Source organism: Pristiophorus japonicus, chromosome 6 (genome assembly GCF_044704955.1).
Source record: "Pristiophorus japonicus isolate sPriJap1 chromosome 6, sPriJap1.hap1, whole genome shotgun sequence".
NCBI classification, from domain to species: Eukaryota; Metazoa; Chordata; class Chondrichthyes; family Pristiophoridae; genus Pristiophorus; species Pristiophorus japonicus.
In genome coordinates this window covers 104,381,934-104,405,773 of record NC_091982.1, presented here as the reverse complement: position 1 = coordinate 104,405,773, position 23,840 = coordinate 104,381,934, and the positions used below count along the sequence as shown (strand labels likewise).

The window sequence follows — 23,840 nt, the reverse complement described above, 5'->3', positions numbered from 1 at the left end:
TGGAAAGCTAACCTTTTGTTTTGGTGACCCTTGATACTTAGTCTGTTTGATTGGAACATACTAAAGAAAAACTTGCATTTATATAGCGCCTTTCATGACCACCGGACATCCCAAAGTACTTTATAGATCATTAAGTACTTTTTGAAGTGTAGTCACTGTTGTAATATAGGAAACGTGGCAGCAATTTGTGCACAGCAAGCTCTCATAAACAGCCATGTGATAATCACCAGATAATCTGTTTCAGTGATGCTGGCTGTGCGATAAATATTGGCCAGGACACCAGGGAGAACATCCCTGCTTTTCTTCAAAATCGAGCCATGGGATCTTTGACATCCATCTGAGAGGGCAGAAGGGTCCTCAGTTTAATGTCGCATCTGAAAGGCGGCACCTCCGACAGTGCAGCACTGCACTAGAATGTCAGCCTAGATTTTTGTGCTGAAGTCTCTAGAGTAGGAGTTGAATCCACAGCCTTCTGGCTCAGAGGCATGAGTGCTAGCCCCTGAGCCACTGACTAAAAGGTCTTATTTGTAGATTTTTGTTGTTCCGTGACTCCGTGCCGCCCTTATTGGCCTACACCCCCCTACCCCCCTACACATCGTCCAGTTTGGACCGCGCTGCCACAAGCTCCAGCCCGGCTCCCACAGAGATTGATCGGAGGCTGCAACCCCCGAGCTGAGTGCGCATGTCAGGCGTGCCGCCCGGTCACCATGGTGTCCCAGGTGAGTGGCGCGGCTCTCGCGCTCTCTCAGCGCTCGGTGTAGGGACCGCCGTCCAGGCCCGAGGCCTGCCTGAGCGCGGCCTGTCGTTAGTCGTCCGCGCTGTGCCGGGCCGGGAGAGGAGGGGAGGCGGTTACCGCTCCGGAGCCCGCGCATTCTTTAACTGGAGCCCGGGGCCCCGCTCCTCACTAGGCCCAGCGTTGTCCCCCTGGGGGGAGCGCGGCGCTGGGCGGGGGCGCTGGCTTCAGGGGGAGCTGTCCATAATCGCACTGTCCTCTGCCTGAGTGACATTGCCAATTACTGTGTAGTTGAACGGCAGAGTTCAGTTTTCGAGCATATGGAGATTATTCCATTTCTAGCTATTGTGTATATTTATTCTTTTCATGTCAGTTTGTAAATATTGCCTTAGTGACTGACAACTGTGCTTCTGCCTAAACACTTGGTAAACTTTTGTTGTTTGACCTTCTGAAATTTTCAAAAGATACAACAACAACTTTAATTTGTATCACACTTTTCGCGTAGTAAAAATGTCCCAAGGCGCTTCACAGGAGCGTAATCAAGAAAAATTTGACACTAGGCCTCGTAAGGAGATACTGGGAGAGGTGATGAAAAGCTTGGTCAAAAAAGTAGGTTTTAAGAAGGTTCTTAAAGGAGGGGTCAGATAGGTTTAGGGAATGAATTCCAGAGCTTAGGCCTGAGGCAGCTGAAGGCACAAACGTACATTTTTAAAAAATGAATAGCAAAATGTTAAGGCCTGTCTAATTTGTAAAGTGCGCTGTATTGAAATGGCCCAGAAATCCCGGCCTCCCCGGGTCCGTACGAAGTTTCTATGGACCCAGGAAGGCATCGGAAAAGCCGGTTTTCAGCGCACAATGCACATGCGCTGAAAACTGGCTTTTCCGATAAGTCAAGCTGGAGTTTGACAGATCCTCTGCGTCTCGGGAGCGAGGACATTTGCAAGGACAAGATTGCGGTATTTACCCATATCTTGCCCAGCAAATTTCCTCAAAACTCTTGCGTCTGATAAAAGCAGGTGCATAGCCTACTCTTACAGGCGTAAGAGTTTTAAAAAACACACAAACATTGTAAAAACACATTTTATTGTTAAAAACCCTCCCCACTACAGTAAGTTTATTTTAAACCATAATTAAAAAAACTTTTAAAAATTGGAAAAATATATATTCTTTAAATACATAAATAACTAATTTAAATTAATAAAAATATGTTGTGCATTTTTTTCTATCTTTTGTTATTGGTTATGTTTTGGGGGCTGTTTCTCATTCAGCATAATAGGAACACAACTTGCAGAGTTCCCATTATTATGAATGGGAATATACTGCACCTCATTGGCTGCCCAGAGCCATGTGACTCCAGCTCCAGGCCTGTGCATGTCCTGGATTAAGAGCGGCTCCGGGGATGGGGGTCTTTCCAATTCAGTTTACAGGATAGACGTTTGGCCCAAAGACTCTCTAATATTTTCATGTTGGTAAGCTGCTGCCTTAAATAGCAGCAAGATGCTTGTGCAGGTTGTTGTGAGCTGGCCAGAATGTCTTGTATGTTTTACTTTCCAACCTCAGCCTGCAGTGTGTCCCTCATTACCCTGGCAACCCAATCTTTTTGGCACACATCTTGGGCTCCATTCACAGAGCTTAAGGACAATGCGCTGGGCCACATTCACAAGTTAAAACGGGGAAACTTTCAACTTTTTTTTTGGTGTCGACGGTCCCCCCAAAAAATGGGCATAACTCTTCAAATACACAAAAAATTGGCATTGGGGAAAATTGAGCCTTCTGTCTCACCAATGTGCATCAACCTCAGAAGGACATTTTTGTCATTTCCACATTGACTGTCCTTGGACCATGTTAGAGTGACAGTGCCAAATTAGGGATAGTTTAGTGCAGTCAGTCAATGCACACTTTTTTAAAAAAAAATCATTCATGGGATGTAGGTGTCCTGGCAAGGCCAGCACTTATTGCCCACCCCTAATTGCCCTTGGGCAATTCTTAAACCGTTGCAGTCCTTGTGGTGAACGTACTCCCACAGTGCTGTTAGGTAGGGAGTTCCAGAATTTTGACTCAGTGACGATGAAGGAATGGTGATATATTTCCAAGTCAAGGTGCTGTGTCACTTGCAGGGGAACTTGGATGTGGTGGTGTTCCCATGTCCCTGCTGCTCTTGTCCTTCTCGTTGGTAGAGGTCGTGTGTTTGGGAGGTGCTGTCGAAGAAGCCTTGGTGAGTTGCTGCAGTGCATCTTGTAGATGGTACACACTGCAGACACGGTGTGCCAGTGGGGGAGGGAGTGAATGTTTGAGGTAGTGGATGGTTTGACAATCAAACGGGCTGCTTTGTTCTGAGTGGTGTTGAGATTTTTGTGTGTTGTTGGAGCTGCACTTATCCAGGCAAGTGGAGAGTATTCCATCACACTCCTGACTTGTGCTTTGTAGGTGATGGCAAGTCAGGAGGTGAGACACTCTCTGGAGGATACATAGCCTCTGACCTGTTCTTGTAGCCACAGTATTTATATGGCGGGTCCAGTTAAGTTTCTGGTAAATGGTGACCTCCAGGATGTTGAAGGTGGGGGATTTGATGATGGTAATGCCGTTGAATGTCAAGGGGCGGTGGTTAGATGAAACTCATTGTACCTTAGACCCTAGCTGTTAACAGATGAGATTTTAAGGGGCCGAAATTGCCCCTTCCCTTAAGGCCTGAAAACCACCAGAAATTGGCGGACACGCTGCAGAGTGCAATGGCCGCAGATTTTTCGTGTAATGGCCACCATTTTGAAAATTTCATTCCTGCGGTATCCTGGCGGTGACGAGCTTCCCCCACCGCTCCACTGCTGCCGATGCCCCCCCCCCCCCATGACAAAATTCTGCCGAAAAAATCGCGCGGTGCCAAAAGCTGCTTATTTTTGCCGGCGCAGTGAGGTTGTAGTCCTTCTAAAATGGCGTTGTGGCTCCCTTTAAAGGGGAGGACCTACTACCGCTGCCGCCATGTTTTTTTTGTCGACTGACTGTCTTGTCGGGCCGACAATCATACCTCTGGTTCGACCGGGCCGCCAAACAGGCAGTCTGGCACCCCCTCTTGGCTGTCAGGCCTTTGACCTGGCCGAAACCCTCCCTGGTGGCCTCGTGGACCGAACTTAAAGAATCGCTTAGGCTCTCCCCTGTAAGTCAAGGGAAAAGCCGTGGTGACGCGGCACCGTGATGACGTCATCAGGCCTACGCGATGGACACTACACCCGCCCTAACTTCCAGCCCTCGAGTGCGAATTTCCGCTCACCGCATTCACCGCGCCAGTAAAAACACGAGAAAAAGGTTAGGTGCGGCCTGCTTCCACCAGTGGCCAATTTCGGCCCCTAAAAGGCTGAGCTGGGTTTGAACCCATGTCCCAGATCTCCAAGCCTAGTCTGCTGCCTTGCCCATTAAGATACCTGACCTTTCCTTCCTTATGAAGGGTTTCTTATCAACCATCTTCAGTAAATTCATTCTCTCGGTATTGGTTTTACTTATGGTGAGAGTTGCTCCAGTATGTGAAGTGTTTTATTGCAATGCAGTGCTTTTATTTCCAAACTGGCCACGCACAGTTCCATGTCCGGGGTTCCAATGAGTGCTGTTTGCAGAACATGTGTTTCTGTCTCTGGCCCCTTGTAATCACAATATCTGCCTGTATATTTCCACAAAGATTCTGAGGCGTTCAAAGAAAAACCAAAGAACTCCGTAGCCTCATACTAGTTACTATGACTAGCAGTCGTTTAGAATTATGAAGTCTGGTGACTGTGAACCTCTCAAAGAAGCCATCTAAACCGAGATCTTCAGCAGGACAAAACATGGGATGTCCCTGTCTCTCTCTCTGAGTAAGCAGTACATTTCCTAGATTACAACAGTGACTGCACTTAAAGTACAATTGTTGTAAACAATTGGTAAACCAGAGATTGCAGTGTGATGTGATCGGGGCCCAGGAGAGGCGTGAGTTCGGGGCCAGCCCACACTGTGATATGTGTGTGCACTAGATCCGTGCAGAAGAGCTGGTCTCCAGTCATCTTGGTTAACCCTTGCCACTGGACCAAGACCAAGCTCTGTCAAGCCAGTGTGGTGGCTGGTGTGCAATGGCCACCACACGTTTAAAAAAATCTACGCAAAGGCATCTTCCACCCTTCAATATGCAGTTCGGGACCTGGAATATTAGGTCTTTCATTGAAACACCTGTAAATTCATTGAACACATCGCTTTTTGGTGTGGAAGCAAGTCATCCTCGATTCGAGGGACTGCCTAAGAAGAAGCAGCTTGTAATGCACTTTGGGATGTCCTGAAGTTTAAAAAAAAACTTTTTCTCTTTCATTGTCGCGGATGCCGTCTTTTGGAGCAGACGTTAAACCGAGGCCCCATCTGCCCTCAGGCGGACATAAAAAAGCAGGGGAGCTCTCCCCCATGTCCAGGCAATATTTATCTATCAACCAACACCTAAACACAGATATTGTGGTCATTATCACATTGCTGTTTGTGGGTGCTTCCTGTGCGCAATATTGACTGCCATGTTTCCTACATTACAGCAGTGACTACACTTCAAAGTACTTCATTGGCTGTAAAGCACTTTAGGATGTCTTTAGGTGTGAACATTTTTCTTTTTCTTTCTCTTTTTGGCGATGGGGTATGTGATGCCTCTGAGGGCCATGATTCGTGGAATAAGACCTCAAAAGACTCTGATGTTGGGGACTGAGACGTGCTTGCTTCATAGCTCCTCGAACACTTTTCAGTGTCACTATATACACATCAGGAAAAGAACCCTAACCCTAACCCTAACCCTAAAAGAATCAGGTAGTGAAACAGCCCCCAATGCTGCTACAAACTGGCAAGTTGTACATGTTGTTTATGGCATTTGTCAGCTTTTATCTCTTGTGCACGTTGCTGTCCTTCAATGTAGTCGAATGTCCATTAGTGCATTAAAAGGTTGCACGTGTATTCCTGTCTCCACATCTAGAGTAAGGGGTGAACACTTCCACATCTGCAGGAGTAGTCATCCAAATAATGAAAAATGTTGCAAACTTGTTTCTTCATGCGCAGGACCCACACCCTCCCCAGGACATTGGACAGCATCAGACGGGTGTCAACATTAGGCTGCACATGATGAGTTCACTGAAACCGATGATCGTGTAGGGTTTCTGGCGCGCACACTCACTTAGTTAACATTACGTTACAGCAAAGAGTCTCGAGACTGATGCCTGCCACCTTCATAGCACCGGATTCCAGAATCATGAAACCTCTGCAGCTGAAATTCTTGCTCTCATTAAATCAACAGGGCAACGCGATTGTTGGGAGTTCAGGAATAATACCTCAAGCATTTCTGTGCACCTATTCATAGCTTCGGTGATACTCATTATAAATGCGTGTCTGGTTTAGATGGGGAACCTACCTGGGCACCTTGACAGTTTTGAGTTACTAGCAGTATGGCAGCCACTCAAGAATTTGAAGGAGTGTACATTCGTTTGGGAGGACAACTGTTTCAGAATCCTGTGCAAGGATGTCCTTGAGTTTGGGTACCTCGATAACTTGGCACAAGACAGAAACAAGAATTTGGTGGCAAACCTCGGCGTGAGTGCCGGACAGAATTTGTAAGCAAGCATCCATGGGGCAAAGAGTAAGGACATCTTGGCGTTAAGTACTTTGATTGGTAAGTACTTAAACAGGTTACAAGATTTCCTTTTTTGATTAATTTAGTTGGTTAGTTTTATAGAAATACTCATTTACAGGCCTGCTGCAAGGAACCTTAAAGAAATCCAATCTGAGAGAGCAGACATAGTGGGATGATGTACGACGAGACATTCCTCTTGCAGCATATTTTTCCTAAATCATCGGTTACAGTGAGCTCACCATGTGCAGCCATGTTGTAGATCAGTTACAGACCAGGCTTTTGTTCTTGTGTTTCTGCAGCAGTAACTTGCTATGTGCCACATACTGTCACTGATCACTTTAACCACAGGATGCTTAAACAGAAGTATGTACTTCTGCATGTGTTTTCTCGCATGCATACCTCTCCTGGTTTGTTGCAGAACATGTCAGTGTAAACACCAAGCCTTCCAGCACGGACCAATGCTCTTTAAGATGAGGTCGCCACCACAATAAGGGCTGAACTCTCATTAATCATATGATCTTATTAAATGGTGGAGCAGGTTCGAGGGGCCAATGGCCTACTCCTGCTCCTATTTTTTATGTTCATGCCACTTGTCTATGAAGTCTAATATTGACTCAATGGACAGGATTTCCTTACTGTATCCTGCTACAAAAGCTGTGTCTGTCTTGTTACTTGAGAAGATTTATGAACTTTATGTTTGGAAGTTTGATATATTTTGGGCATTGGCAATCTTGTCATCAGCCAGAATTTGTATTGCCCACTCTATTTCCTGGCCCATTTGCCCCCTCTATAATTGTAGAAGCACCTGTTGGGCATCGATAGTGGTGAGCTGAGGGGGAATGGCTACAGGAAGTAATCCAGACCTTTGCTGCAGATTTTCGTGGTAATGCTAATTCCTTTGCTTATGGACATTAAGTGAATCCCAAAGTCTTGCTGAAGTGAAAAAGTGCACCAGGCAAATTGTTGATAACCTACTCTCTGATGAGTCACAAACTGTGGCAAATTTCACCCTGTTTGCAAAACCACGGAATAAAGTTGCTCACAATGTGATCACAACTAAAGCCTTGTGACACTTGTATTTGATTAGTGAAATCCCTCTACGAATTAAATGGAAATTAATAGATGTGAGATCTATTGCAGGGCTGAAATCTAATTGAGGTGTTTAGGTGACTTGGTTTATTGCAGTCTTCAAATCTCCCTGGTATTTACTGCCTGTGTTGTACAGACTGTGCACTGCAAGGCATGTAATGATTGCACCATTGTGATGCTGTAAATTTCTAGTGAAGTATCACACAGCTGACTTGAGATTCCTGTGTTCTCTTCTATAAACCTATTTCCTTAACTGATGACGACTGGCTGAAACCTTTTCCCCTCTAGGTGGAGTACTAACCATGGGCAGAGCTGTTCTTAATACATTAATGTTAACTGCTATGGTAATTTTTTAGTTTTGCTCTCTTTAAGGGAAAATTCAGTAAAATGCCACTCCACAGATAAGTGTATTGGGAACAGTTGGATGTTAGCAGTCATGTACTGTGTACCAGTGGGAGCCTGTTCAACCTGCGCCGTCTCCAGGCCAGGTCCAAGACCACCCCAACCTCTGTCGTCGAGCTACAGTACGCGGACGACGCCTGCGTCTGCGCACATACAGAGGCTGAACTCCAGGACATAGTCGATGTATTTACTGAGGCGTACAAAAGCATGGGCCTTACGCTAAACATCTGTAAGACAAAGGTCCTCCACCAGCCTGTCCTCGCCGCACAGCACTCCCCATCATCCCCCCTCGTCCCCCTCCCCCCAGTCATCAAGATCCACGGCGCGGCCCTGGAAACTGTTGTCCACTTCCCATATCTCGGGACCCTCCTATCAACAAGAACCGGCATCAACGATGAGATCCAACATCGCCTCCAGTGCAGCCTTCAGCCGCCTGAGGAAAAGAGTGTTTGAAGACCAGGCCCTCAAAACTGTCACCAAGCTCATGGTCTACAGGCTGTAGTAATACCCGCCCTCCTGTATGGCACAGAGACATGGACCATGTACAGCAGACACCTCAAGTTGCTGGAGAAATATCACCAACGATGTCTCTGCAAGATCCTACAAATCCCCTGGGAGGACAGGCGCACCAACATCAGCATCCTCGCCCAGGCTAACATCCCCAGTATTGAAGCACTGACCACACTCCATCAGCTCTGCTGGGCAGGCCACATAGTTTGCATTCCAGACACGAGACTCCAAAAGCAAGTGCTCTACTCTGAGCTCCTTCACGGCAAATGAGCCAAAGGTGGGCAGCGGAAATGCTACAAGGACACCCTCAAAGCCTCCCTGATAAAGTGCGACATTCCCACTGACACCTGGGAGTCCCTGGCTCAAGACTGCCCTAAGTGGAGGAAGTGCATCCGAGAGGGCGCTGAGCACCTCGAGTCTCAACGCTGAGAACACGCAGAAATCAAGCGCAGACAGCGGAAAGAGCGTGCGGCAAACCAGTCCCACGCACCCCTTCCCTCAACGACTACCTGTCTCACCTGTGACAGAGTCTGTGGCTCTCGTATTGGACTGTTCAGCCACCAAAGAACTCACTTCAGGAGTGGAAGCAAGTCTTCCTCGATTCCGAGGGACTGCCTATGATGATGATGACTGTGTAGCAATGTTCAATAGAACTTTTCACTGTGACTCTAGATTTTGCTCTTTGTTGGAAGATGTGGCAAGTTAGAGACGAGGAAGTTGGGTGAACAAGGAGTGCCCACACTGTTGCTAATCACTGCCGTGTCTGAGCCTAGGAGTGTTGACCATATTTTTTTGTATTTTGGTGCTTCTATAGCCAAGGCAGAGAACAATAAATTAGTGCATTCATGTAGTGCCTTTCACATCGAAAAATGTTCCCAGGACCCTTCACAGACGTATAGTCAGACAGAAATATGCAATGTATGTCTGACCGCCAGTGTTACAAATATTCTGTTGGAATTGCAGGTCTGTGGCAATTTATTTTTCATCTTTGCTGAGTTTTTCTTTTCATAGCCTCAGAGTTAAACAATATTCCCTCTAAGCTGCCACAGGCGTGGTTGCACTGTAATCTGCAAGGTCCCACCTAGGCAGCTCACAAGTTCTTACTTTGGAAATACTGCAGACATTTAAAGGGACAAAACTTGAAATTGCAAGAACCGGCTGCGCAGATTACAGGGAACATTGATTGGTTGGAGTGTTGCATATCTTGAGTTGGATGGTTACAAATGTAAATTGCTGCTAATTACGAGGTACTTGTTATCTTGCTTTGAAACCGGTCTGTGGGAGATTGTTTTGCATGTCCGAATACCTCGTGGGAAAATTGTTTTGTTTTGTAAATTTAAGTCTTTAGACACAACTCAAGGTTTGAAAGAACAAAATCTGTATTTGTTTTTCACACACAACGTGGACAGATCTAAAAGCCACCTCTTTCACCAAGCTTTTAGTCACCCCACCTAACAGCTTCTTTTGCTCCCATAAATTGTCATCTGATTTACACCTTGTGATGTTTCTCTACATTAAAGACGTTCTGTAAATGTAAGTTTTAGTAGTATGACTCAACAGTCTGCATAAAACCAGTGCAGCCATAAATCGGGATTTCCCCCTTCAGTGTTCCTGGAGCTTTTATCTTGAAATTGTACAACCGAAGCCTGTTGCAAACATTAATATTAATGGTCTGAAAATCACGGGCTAGAAGTGCGCTAGTAAAATGGAAAGAAAAGTTGATCTGTGACTACACATTAAGGGTGCGTTTATGTTACACCTGTATCATTGTTGTCAAACAGTTTCACTGCAGCTATCCTATAAAAACAGCCTAAATCCAGAGTGAGGGCCTACCTAACCTGACTGGAGTCTCCCTGACTGAGCCTCTGAGTCAGGTTTGGACCGGGTTGTAGATTTACACTGCAGAAATTTACAGACAATACATTTTGTAATTTAAATGCAACCTAAATAACACCCTGAGCTGGATCTGCTCATTGTTGCCGTACTTCATTTAAAAGCACAGTAAATCTAATATTGCAAAGTTTAGTTTTGAAAGACTATACTGATACACCAAATTAAGTTAAATGATTTATGATGTCAAAAGTTTTAACCAAAATAATTTCAGATCTGATCTTAGATTTTCAGTTGTTTGAGAGCAGCATTGTAATTTAATTCAAAAATAAGTTTCAAGAAATAAAGTTCAGTGCCCTCTGAGCAGAGGGCTGTTCTTTACCCCCCCCCCCCCCCCAGCGAAATTTATTGCTCAACATGAAGTAGCGGTTCAGTCTTCAAAGTGTTGAGTCAGGGTTATTACCAACCTTGCTTGTATATTAAAGTGTATTTCCAGCTGGCCTTGAGCACACTGGGGAATGAGATACTGTATAGTTGTCGCAGTGTTTCTTGCAACATTTTCTAGCCTTGACATGGAAACTACAGTGGGTAAATTATGGGAAAGAAAACCGACTCCCTACTTCTTGATGTAAGTGATGTAAATGTGTGCCGTACTTACCAAGACTAGGCAGTAAAATAATTTATCTTTTTATGAATCCATTTCTGTGGATTTCCTGGTGGATTGCTCCTTTAGAAGATGGGTGCCAAACTAACATGCAGGAATATCTCCAAGATCAGGAGGCCCATGTAGCTTTTAGTTAGTCTGCGCGGCCCCCGGCCTGCGAGCACTATCGGAACAGGCCGGGGAGCGGAAGGAGCAGCGTGGTGGCATACCACTCCAGGGAGCAGCAGGTGCTGGAGCAGGAGAGCAACGGCAGTGAAGAGTGACATCATCAAGGTCCAGGTCGGTGATTGGAGCGTGGGCAGATACAGCAGGAGCGGCGAGGTTGGAGCGAAGGAACGGCGAGAGACTATAGAAGGGCGTGATCGGGGCCCAGAAGAGGCGAGGGCCCAGAGGCAGCATGGGCCAGCCCACACTGCGATATGTGTGCGCACGAGGTCCGTGCAGCAGAGCAGGTCTCCAGTCGTCTTGGTTAGTCCTTGCTACTGGACCAACACCTAGCTCTGTCAAGCCTGTGTGGTGGCTGGTGTGCAACGGTCACCATACGTTAAAAAAAAAAATCCAAGCACAGGCATCTTCCACCCTTCAAGATTTAGTTCGGACCTGGAATTTTAGGTCCATCATTGAAACACCTATGAACTTTTTGACGTGGAAGCAAGTCATCCTCAGTTCGAGGGACTGCCTATGATGATGAGTTAGAAGAAAGAACTTGTATTTATATAATATATTAATGACTTGGACGTGGGTGTACAGGTCACAATTTCAACATTTGCAGATGACACAAAACCTATAGTGAACAGTGAACAGGAGAGACATAGACAGGCTGGTGAAATGGGTGGACACGCGACAGCTGAAATTTAACGCAGAAAAGTGTAAAGTGATACACTTTGGTAGAAAGATTGGTACAAACTAATTGGTACAATCCTAAAGGGGGTACACGAACTGAGACACCTGGGGTATATGTGCACAAATTGTTTAAGGTGGCAGGGCAGGTTGAGAAAGCAATTAAAAAGGCTTATGAGTTCCTGGGCTTCAGAAATAGAGTACAAAAGTGTGGAAATTATGATGAACCTGTATCAAACTCTGGTTCGGCCCCAACTTTAAGTATTGTGTCCAATTCTGGGCCCCACGCTTTAGGAAGGATGTGAAGGCCTTAGAGAAGGTGCAAAAAAGATTTATGAGAATGATTCTAAGAATGAGGGACTTCAGGTACGTTGATAGACTGGAAAAGCTGGGGCTGTTCTCCTTGGAGCAGAGAAGATTGAGAGGAGATTTGATAGAGGTGGTCAAAACTTGGACAGAATAGATAGAGATAAACTGTTCCAATTGGCAGAAGGGTCGAGAACCAGAGGACACAGATTTCAGGTGATTGGCAAAAGAACCAACGGTGACATAAGAAAAAACTTCTTTACTAAGCAAGTGGTTGGGTTCTGCAATGCACTGCCTGAAAGGGTGGTGGAGACAGACTCAAACTTATCTTTCAAATAGGAGATGGATAAGTATCTGAAGGAAAAAAAAATTGCAGGGCTATGGGGAAAGGGCAGGGGAGTGAGTCCAGCTGAAAGTCGGCACGGGCCGAATGGCCGCTTTCCATGCTATAACTGTTATGTATTTAACCTGCATGACACCTGACCACCAGAGGGCCTACCTGTTGGAGTCCCAAGGGATCCCAGCATCCTTTGGGAGCACAGTATATAAGCAGACCACCCACGAGGTACCTGCACTCTGGAATCTTAATAAAAGAGCTAAGGTCACACTTGCTCATTGCACACAGTACTCAGTCTGACCATTTATTATGAGTGTAATAATAACTATATGATTCTATGACATAATGCCTTTCACAACTTCTGGACGTCCCAACCGAGGTTATGTGCTCAAGTCTCTGGATTGGGACTTAAACCCACAAGCTTCTGACTCTGAGATGAGAGGGCTATCACTGAGCCATTGCAGTTCCAATGTAGGCTCTCCTATATGCCAGATGAAACACTGATGACATGACCACGAATGAAGGATCCCAGAGATATATCCATAATACAACAATAATTCCTGTCTAATTAGCAAAAACATCATAGCTGTGAAAACCTTAGTAGGCATTTATCCCTGGATTTAAAGGGCATGTAACATGTAAATGCAGCCTAAATCCTATGTATGCTGGAAGATTAACTGGAATCGTATCATTGTGTCGCAGGAGGATCCATTTTTAATATATATTGGTTGATGTCCATTGCATTGCGGTGGGTGGGGAGGGGGATGGGTCAAGACTTGTGTAGTGTTTGGGTGAAGTGGGGTTAGATACTGGTGGATAATTAAACCAGGGCACACAGGCTTTTGGCTCCAATTTTAAAGTCATGCTTGATCCTTTTTTATATATTTCCATTATAAACTTGTAAAAACATAAATAGGAGCAGGAGTAGGCCATTCGGCCCCTCGAGCCTGCTCCGCCATTCAATAAGATCATGGCTGATCTTCTACCTCAACTCCACTTTCCTGCACTATCCCCATATCCCTTGATTCTCTTAATACCTAAAAATTTATCAATCTCTGTCTTGAATATCCTCAAATTCCAAAAGATTCACCACCTTCTGAGTGAAGACATTTCTTCTCAGCTCAGTCCTAAATGGCTGACCCCTTATTCTGAGACTGTGACCCCTGGTTCTTGGCTCCCAGCCAGGGGAAACATCTTCACTGCATCTACCCTGTCAAACCCTGTAAGAATTTTGTATGTTTCAATGAGATCACGTCTCATTCTTCCAAACTCTAGATAATATAGGCCTCTTGTCGCAGCCTGTAAGGGACCCACATTTACTTTCGCTAATCTTTTCCTTTTTACATACCTAAAGAAGCTTTTACATCTCTGTTTGTATGCCTCTCACTAGTTTACTCTCACATTCTATTTTCCCTTTATCAATTTCTTGGTCTTCCTTTGCTGAATTCTAAAATCCTCCCAATCCTCAGGCTTACTATTTTTGGCAACATTATAAGCCTCTTCCTTTGATCTAATATTATCTTTAACTTCTCTTGTTAGCTACGGTTGGACCACTGTGGGGGTTTTGTGCCTTAAAGGAATTATATTTGTTGTAAATTATGTATTAATTCTTTAAACGCTAGCCATTGCTTGTTTACGGTCATACCTTTTAATGTGGTTTCCCAATCTATCTTGGCCAACTCACCCCTCATACCAAGTAGTTTGCTTTGTTTAGATTTAAGACCCTATTTTCGGATTTAACTAAATCATTCAAACTCAATATAAAATTCTTATCATATTATGGTCACTCTTCCCTAAAGGCCCCTTTACTACAAGGTTATTAATTAAACCTTTCTCATGCACAATACTAGATCTAAAATAGCATGTTCCCTAGTTGGTTCCTCAACATATGATCTAGAAAACTATCGTAAACATTCCATGAATTTGTCCTCAACACAATTATTGCAAATTTGGTTTGCCCAGTCTATATGTAGATTAAAGTCCATCATGATTGCTGCATGCATCTAATTTCCTGATTTATACTGTACCCTACATTGCCATTACTGTTTGGAGGCATATAAACAACTCCCACCAATGTCTTCTGCCTCTTGCTGAATTTTAGTTCCACCCAAACTGACTTTAAAACTTGATTTTTGGAGTCAAGATCTTTTCTCTCTACTGTCTATCCCATCCTTTATTATCGGGGCTCCTCCTCCTTCTCCATTATGCTTAACTCTTCTAAAAGTAAAGTATCCTGGAATTTTTAGTACCCAACCTTGGCCACATTGCAACCACGTCTCCGTAATAGCTATTAGATCAAACCTATTAATTTCTATCTGTGCTATTAATTCACCTATTTTGTTAGGAATTCTTCGCGCTTTTACATATAGTGCCTTTAGCTTTGACTTATTTCTATTTTTCCCTTGATGTCCCTTTAGTCACTGATGCCCTATTACCTTTGTTACTCTCTCTGTCCTTTCCTGACCCATTTTGATTGTTTACCCAAAACTCTGCTCTAGAGCCTTGACATTTCTCTTGCTGCTTTTAAATTTACCCTTTCCTGAATCCTCCCACTCCCCTTTCATTAGTTTAAAGCCCTGTCTATTCCCCTAGTTATTCTGTTCGCCAGGACATTGGTGACAGCGCGGTTTAAGTGGAGCCCGTCCCAACAGAATAGCTCCCTCTTTCCCCAAGGGTGCAAATGTGAGATTTTTAGTATAATAGACAGATAAAGCTACACAATGCACTATGTGGTGTAATACAATAGCTTGCATTCATACAGCACTTTTAACATAATAAAACGTTCCAAGTCGCATCACTGGAACATTGTCAAACAAAATTTGACAGAACCATGAGATATTAGAGGACACATGACCTTGGTCAAAGTGGTAGGTTTTAAGAAGCATCTTAAAGGAGGAGAGAAGAGTAGGCAGGGCATTCTAGAGCTTGGGGCCTAGGCAGCTGAAGGCATGGACACCAGTGGTGGAGTGAAGGAAAATTGGAAGAGCATGAGGCCAGAATTGGAGGAGCGTAGAGATCTTGGAGGGTTATAGGGCTGGAGGAGGTTGCAGGTGATGTTGCGGAGGTAGAAGTAGGTGGTCTTGACGATGGCAGGGATATGGGGTTGGAAGCTCGGCTCAAGATCAACACCACAGAAGACAGTTCTGTCGAAACATAGAAAATAGGTGCAGGTGTAGGCCATTTGGCCCTTCGAGCCTGCACCACCATTCAATAAGATCATGGCTGATCATTCACCTCAGTACCCCTTTCCTGCTTTCTCTCCATATCCCTTGATCCCTTTAGCCGTAAGTGCCTTATCCAACTCCCTCTTTAATATATCTAATGAACTGGCATCAACAACTCTCTGCGGAAAATAATTCCACAGGTTAACAACTCTGAGTGAAGAAGTTTCTCCTCATCTCAGTCCTAAATGGCCTACCCCTTATCCTTAGACTGTGACCTCTGGTTCTGGACTCCCCCAACATCGGGAACATTCTTCCTGCATCTAACCTGTCCAGTGTAGAATCTGAACTAACCAGTTAGACAAAATGCCTAATTGGAGGTGGATGGGACTTGAGATTTGTCAGATTATAAAAAACAAATTGCACAAGCATACAACTAAAATCAAATTTGCCATGAATGTATTTCATAGGCATAGTACCCTGCTTATTTCTTTTGTAAATTAGAACTGATGGTATTCATTAATGGATGCCTCTACTTAAACTTGTGCATGGTACATACTACTTGCTGGTTGACAGTCTTGCTGGCAGATCAGGTCCCTGGTGAGATGCCCTCGTGACTGAAGCCACAATTATTGATCTAGAATTTGCTGGAGCAGGATATCTAACTGAGTCTGCCATTACTTAGACTTGCCCCTGCACCCTACAGCTCAAAAGAAATTGCCCACACATGTTGGGACCTGAGTGAACAGGGCAAGTAACTGTATCTCCATTACCAATGAGATTTAAAGAGTGAGGACTGAGAAGGCGCGTGAATGAAAGAGTTGAATTCAATTTCAATTCAGGTACAGAAAAAGAAATAGAGAGAGAGGAAAAAATGAGACAAAGAACATAAGAATTAGGAACAGGAGTAGGCTATCTAGCCCCTCGAGCCTGCTCCGCCATTCAACAAGATCATGGCTGATCTGGCCGTGGACTCAGCTCCACTTACCCGCCCGCTCCCCATAACCCTTAATTCCCTTATTGGTTAAAAATCTATCTTTCTGTGATTTGAATACATTCAATGAGCTAGCCTCAACTGCTTCCTTGGGCAGAGAATTCCACAGATTCACAACCCTCTGGGAGAAGAAATTCCTTCTCAACTCGGTTTTAAATTGACTCCTCCCCCCGTATTTTGAGGCTGTGCCCCCTAGTTCTAGTCTCCCCGATCAGTGGAAACAACCTCTCTGCCTGTATTTTGTCTATTCCTTTCATTATTTTAAATGTTTCCAGAAGATCACCCCTCATCCTTCTGAACTCCAACGTGTAAAGACCCAGTCTACTCAATCTATCATCATAAGGTAACCCCCTCATCTCCGGAATCAGCCTAGTGAATCGTCTCTGTACCCCCTCCAAGGCTAGTATATCCTTCCTTAAGGAAGGTGACCAAAACTGCGCGCAGTACTCCAGGTGCGGCCTCACCAATACCCTGTTCAGTTGCAGTAGGACCTCCCTGCTTTTGTACTCCATCCCTCTCTCAATGAAGGCCAACATTCCATTCGCCTTCCTGATTACCTGCTGCACCTGCAAACTAACTTTTTGGGATTCATGCACCAGGACCCCCAGGTCCCTCTGCACCACAGCATGTTGTAATTTCTCCCCATTCAAATAATATTCCCTTTTACTGTTTTTTTTTTCCAAGGTGGATGACCTCACATTTTCCGACATTGTATTCCATCTGCCAAACCTTAGCCCATTCGCTTAACCTATCTAAATCTCTTTGCTGCCTCTCTGTGTCCTATACACAACCCGCTTTCCCACTAATCTTTGTGTCATCTGCAAATTTTGTTACACTACACTCTGTCACCTCTTCCAGGTCATCTTATGTATATTGTAAACAGTTGTGGTCCCAGCACCGATCCCTGTGGCACACCACTAACCACCAATTTCCAACCCGAAAAGGACCCATTTATCCCGACTCTGCTTTCTGTTATCCAGCCAATTCTCGATCCATGCTAATACGTTTCCTCTGACTCCGCGTACCTTTATCTTCTGCAGTAACCTTTTGTGTGGCACCTTATCGAATGCCTTTTGGAAATCTAAATATACCACATCCATCGGTACACCTCTATCCACCATGCTCGTTATATCCTCAAAGAATTCCAGTAAATTAGTTAAACATGATTTCCCCTTCATGAATCCATGTTGCGTCTGCTTGATTGCACTATTCCTATCTCGATGTCCCGCTATTTCTTCCTTAATGATAGCTTCAAGCTTTTTCCCCACTACAGATGTTAAACTAACCGGCCGAAAGTTACCTGCCTTTTGTCTGCCCCCTTTTTTAAACAGAGGCGTTACATTAGCTGCTTTCCAATCCGCTGGTACCTCCCCAGAGTCCAGAGAATTTTGGTAGATTATAACGAATGCATCTGCTATAACTTCCGCCATCTCTTAATACCCTGGGATGCATTTCATCAGGACCAGGGGACTTGCCTACCTTGTGTCCCATTAGCCTGTCCAGCACGACCCCCCTAGTGATTGTGATTATCTCAAGGTCCTCCCTTCCCACATTCCTGTGACCAGCAATTTTTGGCATAGTTTTTGTGTCTTCCACTGTGAAGACCGAAGCAAAATAATTGTTTACGGTCTCAGCCATTTCCACATTTCCCATTATTAAATCCCCCTTCTCATCTTCTAAGGGACCAACATTTACTTTCCGTTTTATATATCGGTAAAAGTTTTTACTATCTGTTTTTATGTTTTGCGCAAGTTTACTTTCGTAATCTATCTTTCCTTTCTTTATTGCTTTCTTGGTCATTCTTTGTCATTTAAAATTTTCGCAATCTTCTAGTTGCCCACTAACCTTGGCCACCTTATACGCATTGGATTTTAATTTGATACTCTCCTTTATTTCCTTGGTTATCCACGGCTGGTTATCCCTTCTCTTACCGGCCGCCTTTTTCACTGGAATATATTTTTGTTGAGCACGATGAAAGAGCTCCTTAAAAGTTCTCCACTGTTCCTCAATTGTGCCACCGTTTAGTCTGTGTTTCCAGTCTACTTTAGCCAACTCTGCCCTCATCCCACTGTAGTCCCCTTTGTTTAAGCATAGTACGCTCGTTTGAGACACTACTTCCTCACCCTCAATCTGTATTATAAATTCAATCATACTGTGATCACTCATTCCGAGAGGATGTTTTACTAGGAGATCGTTTATTATTCCTGTCTCATTACACAGGACCAGATCTAAGATAGCTTGCTCCCTTGTAGGTTCTGTAACATACTGTTCTAAGAAACAATTCCGTATGCATTCTATGAATTCCTCCTCAAGGCTACCACGTGCGATTTGATTTGACCAATCGATCTGTAGGTTAAAATCCCCCATGATTACTGCCGTTCCTTTTTCACATGCCTCCATTATTCCCTTGATTATTGTCTGCCCCACTGTGAAGTTATTATTTGGAGGCCTATAAACTACGCCCACCAGTGACTTTTTCCCCTTACTATCTTTAATCTCCACCCACAATGATTCAACATTTTGTTCATTAGAGCCAATATCATCTCTCACAACTGCCCTGATATCATCCTTTATTAACAGAGCTACCCCATCTCCTTTCCCTTCTTGTCTATCTTTCCGAATTGTAAGATACCCCTGTATGTTTAATTCCCAGTCTTGGCCACCCTGTAACCACGTTTCTGTAATGGCCACCAAATCATACCCATTTGTAATGATTTGTGCCGTCAACTCATTTACTTTATTTTGAATGTTGCGTGCGTTTAGGTCGAGTGTTTTAATACTAGTTTTTAAACCATGATTTTTAGTTTTGACCCCTCCTGCAGTCCCTTTATATTCATACATATTGTCCCTTCCTATCACCTTGTGGTTTTCACTTACCCCAGTGCTACTCTGCTCTGTTACCTCGTGCCTTTTACATTCTTTCTTGGGGTCCTTTTCATCTGAGCTCTCCCCCACTCTAACTAGCTCAGAGCCCTCTCCTGGGTTCTGAATACTCCTCGCATTGAGGCACCGAGCTTTCATGCTTGCCTTTTTATTACACTTTGACCCTTTAGAATTTTGCTGTACAGTGGCCTTTTTTGTTTTTTGCCTTGGGTTTCTCTGCCCTCCACTTTTACTCATCTCCTTTCTGTCTTTTGCTTCTGTCTCCATTTTGTTTCCCTCTGTCTCCCTGCACTGGTTCCCATCCCCCTGCCATATTAGTTTAACTCCTCCCCAACAGCACTAGCAAACACTCCCCCTAGGGCATTGGTTCCGGTCCTGCCCAGGTGCAGACCGTCCGGTCTGTACTGGTCCCACCTCCCCCAGAACCGGTTCCAGTGCCCCAGGAATTTGAATCCCTGCCTGCTGCATCACTGCTCAAGCCACGTATTCATCTGAGCTATCCTGCGATTCCGACTCTGACTAGCACGTGGCACTGGTAGCAATCCCAAGATTACTACTTTTGAGGTCCTACTTTTCAATTTAGCTCCTAGCTCCTTAAATTGTTCTCGTAGGACCTCATCCCTTTTTTTTACCTATATCATTGGTACCAATGTGCACCACGACAACTGGCTGTTCACCCTCCCTTTTCAGAATGTCCTGAAAAGTAAGGGGGAAAAATGTTACATTTGACATTTTTTAAATCCTGAAAAATGTCAAACCTGAAGAAATGAGACTCCACACTTCTAATTTTCAGTGCTAGAGAGGTTGATTGATGTCATCAACACTTATCACGTTGTTAAAAGGGTACTTGTGCTTTAAATGACAACTTTAATTAATAGGCAAATACAGCAAGTTCCAGAAAAGGGGGAGGCTTCGGGGCATGGTGCTGTTTTCACCAAACTAAGAGCCGAGCGGCGCAACTAACTCGGACAGCAACTTTTGGATATTCACATTTAGCTGTGCATCTGCTCCTCGCCTGAAGTTGCTCTATCAGTTACCCATAAATAACGGCGAGTGCCATTAACTTTGCTGTTATTCTGACCCAATATCTACTGTTGTGTTACTGGATTAATCCATGAATGGGCAGTATTTGAGCAAATCAATTGAATAAGTCTTGCTGTGCACACAAGGATGTCAGAACAACCCCACCACCACTACTGGGAAGTAATAATCAATATAGGTGTTATACCGTGAAGGACTGTAATGGTACCAGACAAGGGAAGGTTTTACCTTGTATTACATCTCTTGTTCTTGCATGAGTTACAGTACTGATTATTCTAATGCCCCGTTCCCTGCCACCAGGTTGTATATACATTAGTTACTTGTATTCTGTAACTTTAAGAAACTTGTCTAGTCTAAAATCAAGTAGAATGTTCATTTTACAGCTAAATCCCTTAGTAAATTAGATAAGTTGTCAGAGAGTTGGAGATGTCAAGTAACCGGTTGAAATACTCAATATATTGGTCAAATCAGGAGGAACCTCTCCAATTTTATGATGTAAAAAGCTGATGCCAAACATACATATGGGCTTATTGCAGAATTTCTCAAGCTTTCTGGGAGCTTAGCTCAGGAAGTAAGAGATGCAAATATCCCCAGTAAATTTAGGTCTATAATCATTTGGAATACAGCCATGAACTGACTTCAGAAAGCTTGCCTCCATGATGAGAATAAACAGGAATATGCTCTTCAAGAAGAAAATCTGCTTGATCTTTGGGGAAAGGCAAATGGGTAGAGGTGGGAAGACTTCTTCCAGGGCTATGTCTCAATATTGAAGACCATACGGTATGAAATGGTATCCTGCAATTTTCATCTCTGGAAAAGACATCTCTATTCTAATTTCCCCAAAGTCCAAACTGTCACTAAAATGCAAATAGCATCTGTTTTTACTGTTGAGGTGGGGCTTTACTGATCAGTTGTTAGCCCCTCAAGTTCACTTCTGCGACAAGGAAGGGCTTTCAATGCCATAAGGAAGATTATATTCCTGTAGTTATTCTGGCCCCAAGTTTCCACATGATTTGCTCCTGATTTTTAGGAGCAACTGGTGTAGAACGGAGTATCTTAGAAATCGGAATTCTCGTTATTTAGTTTGCTCCAGTTCTAGTCAGTTAGAACAGTTTCACTTTGGGACAGAATTTTTTTTTCAAAAGGGGGCGTGTCCAGCCACTTACGCCTGATTTCAAAGTTTCGTGAGTGAAAACTTACTCCAAACTAACTTAGAATTGAGTAAGTGAAGATTTTTGTACGCTCGAAAAAACCTTGTCTACACTTTAGAAAATCAGGCGTAGGTTACAAATTAGGCGTAGGGAACGAGGTGGGGGGGGGAAGGGAAGTCATTAAATTCTACAATCAATCCTTAGTTATATTTATACAAATATTATACAAATAAATCCCACCTGAATAAAAATTTATAAGCGAAGAAAAGATTAAATAAACCATGTTCCTACCTGTGTGAAATAGCATCAGCCTTCGAGCTGCTGTGCTTCAGGCAAGCCTTTCATGTTGGAGACAGGCAGGGGTGTGGCGTCAGTGTCTCGACGGCAGCGGCAGTAAGCTTCGAGCTGAGCTGCAGTGCTTGAGGCAGGCCTTCATTCTCTTCGTGGCTGGCCGCGAAGAAGCAGCACCGGATGGACCCGAGGCCATTCGGCCACGAGATATCAGCGGCTGGCCGGCAGCCAAAGAATCAGCAGCGGACCGACGTGAGGCCATTCGGCCATAGGATATCAGCGGCGTCAGTGGCTGGCCGGCAGCCGAAGAATCAACACCTGACACACGCAGCTCTTTATGGTGCTTGAGGCCATTCGGCCACGCTTTAGGGGTGGCGTCAGTGGCTCGACGGCAGCCGAAGATACAGCAGCAGCCTTCGAGCTGTGAGGGGGTCTGAGGCCATTTGGACAGGGAGAAGCAGCCACATCGACAGTTTTATATTTAAATTTGCAGAATGGGTGCTGCATTGTCAACACCACATATTATGCAATGGTTTGCCATCTTTGTTCTTGGTGGACGTTGATCCATTGCAAAGTTGAATTGGCACTCTTATTTCTCCAAACACACAGTCCTTAATTTGCATGCACCAATGCAGCACCGGTTCTGTAAGTTTAGCAGTGAAAAGCTGAACTCACTGATTTCAGCAGGTGATTTATTCAGCAGTGCTGCTAAAAGCACTCCCTCACACACAGAAATATCAAAAAAAATTAAATTACAAGCCTTTGCAGGGGTCCAAGAAACAAATCTTCACTTTTTCTGCAGTATTTTTAAAAATGGCCGAGTGCCAATGTTTGTGTGAGACTGCGCGCACGCTCCAATGCGCACGCGCAGGGTTGCCGGCACCACGAAGGCTCATTTAAATTGTACCCGCCCCCTGCTACTTCGAAAATCGGCGCGAGTGTTAGGCTCCGCCCTCATTTAAATTGTACCCGCCCCCTGCTACTTCGAAAATCGGCGCGAGTGTTAGGCTCCGCCCCCTGCTGCGAAGAGCGTGCCACGCCAAGCAGACATCGAGCTCCAAGGAGCTCGAGAATATCGGACTTTTTTTAGGCGCAGTTTTCGGCGCGAAAAACAGGCGCCCAGCTCGGAGCTGCACCGTTTTCGCCGCGGGACGAAACTTGGGGCCTCTATCTTGGAATGTTGTGACCCTAACCGTGCCACCACACCAGTTTCTCCTTCCTCTGGAAGCTGAATGCAAGGCCCATCAATCCTCCAGTACCTCACCCAAATGGTCATTTTCTAGTGTGAGCCTAAACATTAGAGCATATTAATAAGTTATTTGACCGTGTACATCACTAGCCTGACCCTGTCCTCTTCCGACTCCTCACATGCACTCTCCAGCAAGGTTCACTGGCCAGGAATCTTGGTGACTTTTTTTCTTCCCTCTTCTCACTACTCCAGAGAAACTGAGGCCATTTGTAGCTCCCTACTACTGAAGCACTAACTGCACAAACCTGATCTGTATGAATCAGCACAGTGTTAACAGTGGAGCCACAGCAGTCTTTGATGTGGGCTGTGTAAAATATGTTAATTAGATACTGACTTCAAAGGCACAGACTGCTAAAATTAGGTCCAGAGTTACTGAAAACAGGTGATAGAGACACTAGGAGTCATTTTCTTGCACCTATAAATTAAATCCTGTCTTAAATATCTTTCTATTCCTGAGGATTGATTAGCATAATAAGGAAAGAAATATAGTGCTCCTGCTTGGTGAGGAGGTCGCTCTTTATGATGGTCACACCTTTTGAGACTATTCTTGTAAAAGGACTCAATTTGAGATGACCGACTATGAATGGACGAGGATTCAGAGGCAGTGAATGCAGATTTCAGTATTTAACAAAATTCACAGCTTTCCCAGCTATCTATTGATAATTTTGTAAAGGTTGGATGCCAGGGGGGTAACTATATACAGAAGAATCATTTTATTATTGCTTTAGATTTCTGAGTCCAGACA

At 44.4% G+C, this 23,840-nt stretch overlaps 1 protein-coding gene across 3 annotated transcripts in view; it reads left to right on the top strand.

Annotated features, from left to right (window-relative positions):
• Positions 1-578: 578 nt before the first annotated feature.
• Positions 579-23,840, top strand: part of LOC139265748 (MICOS complex subunit Mic27-like) — a 78,534-nt gene continuing 55,272 nt past the window's right edge. Inside the window, exon 1 of one of the 3 annotated variants that reach the window (XM_070883098.1) lies at positions 579-719. In XM_070883098.1, coding sequence (XP_070739199.1) covers positions 708-719 — 12 coding nt within the window. In that variant the 5' untranslated portion in view covers positions 579-707. Of the gene's footprint in view, positions 720-10,720; positions 10,807-23,840 lie in introns of those variants that run through there. The other 2 variants (XM_070883096.1, XM_070883095.1) reach the window with 2 other exon arrangements.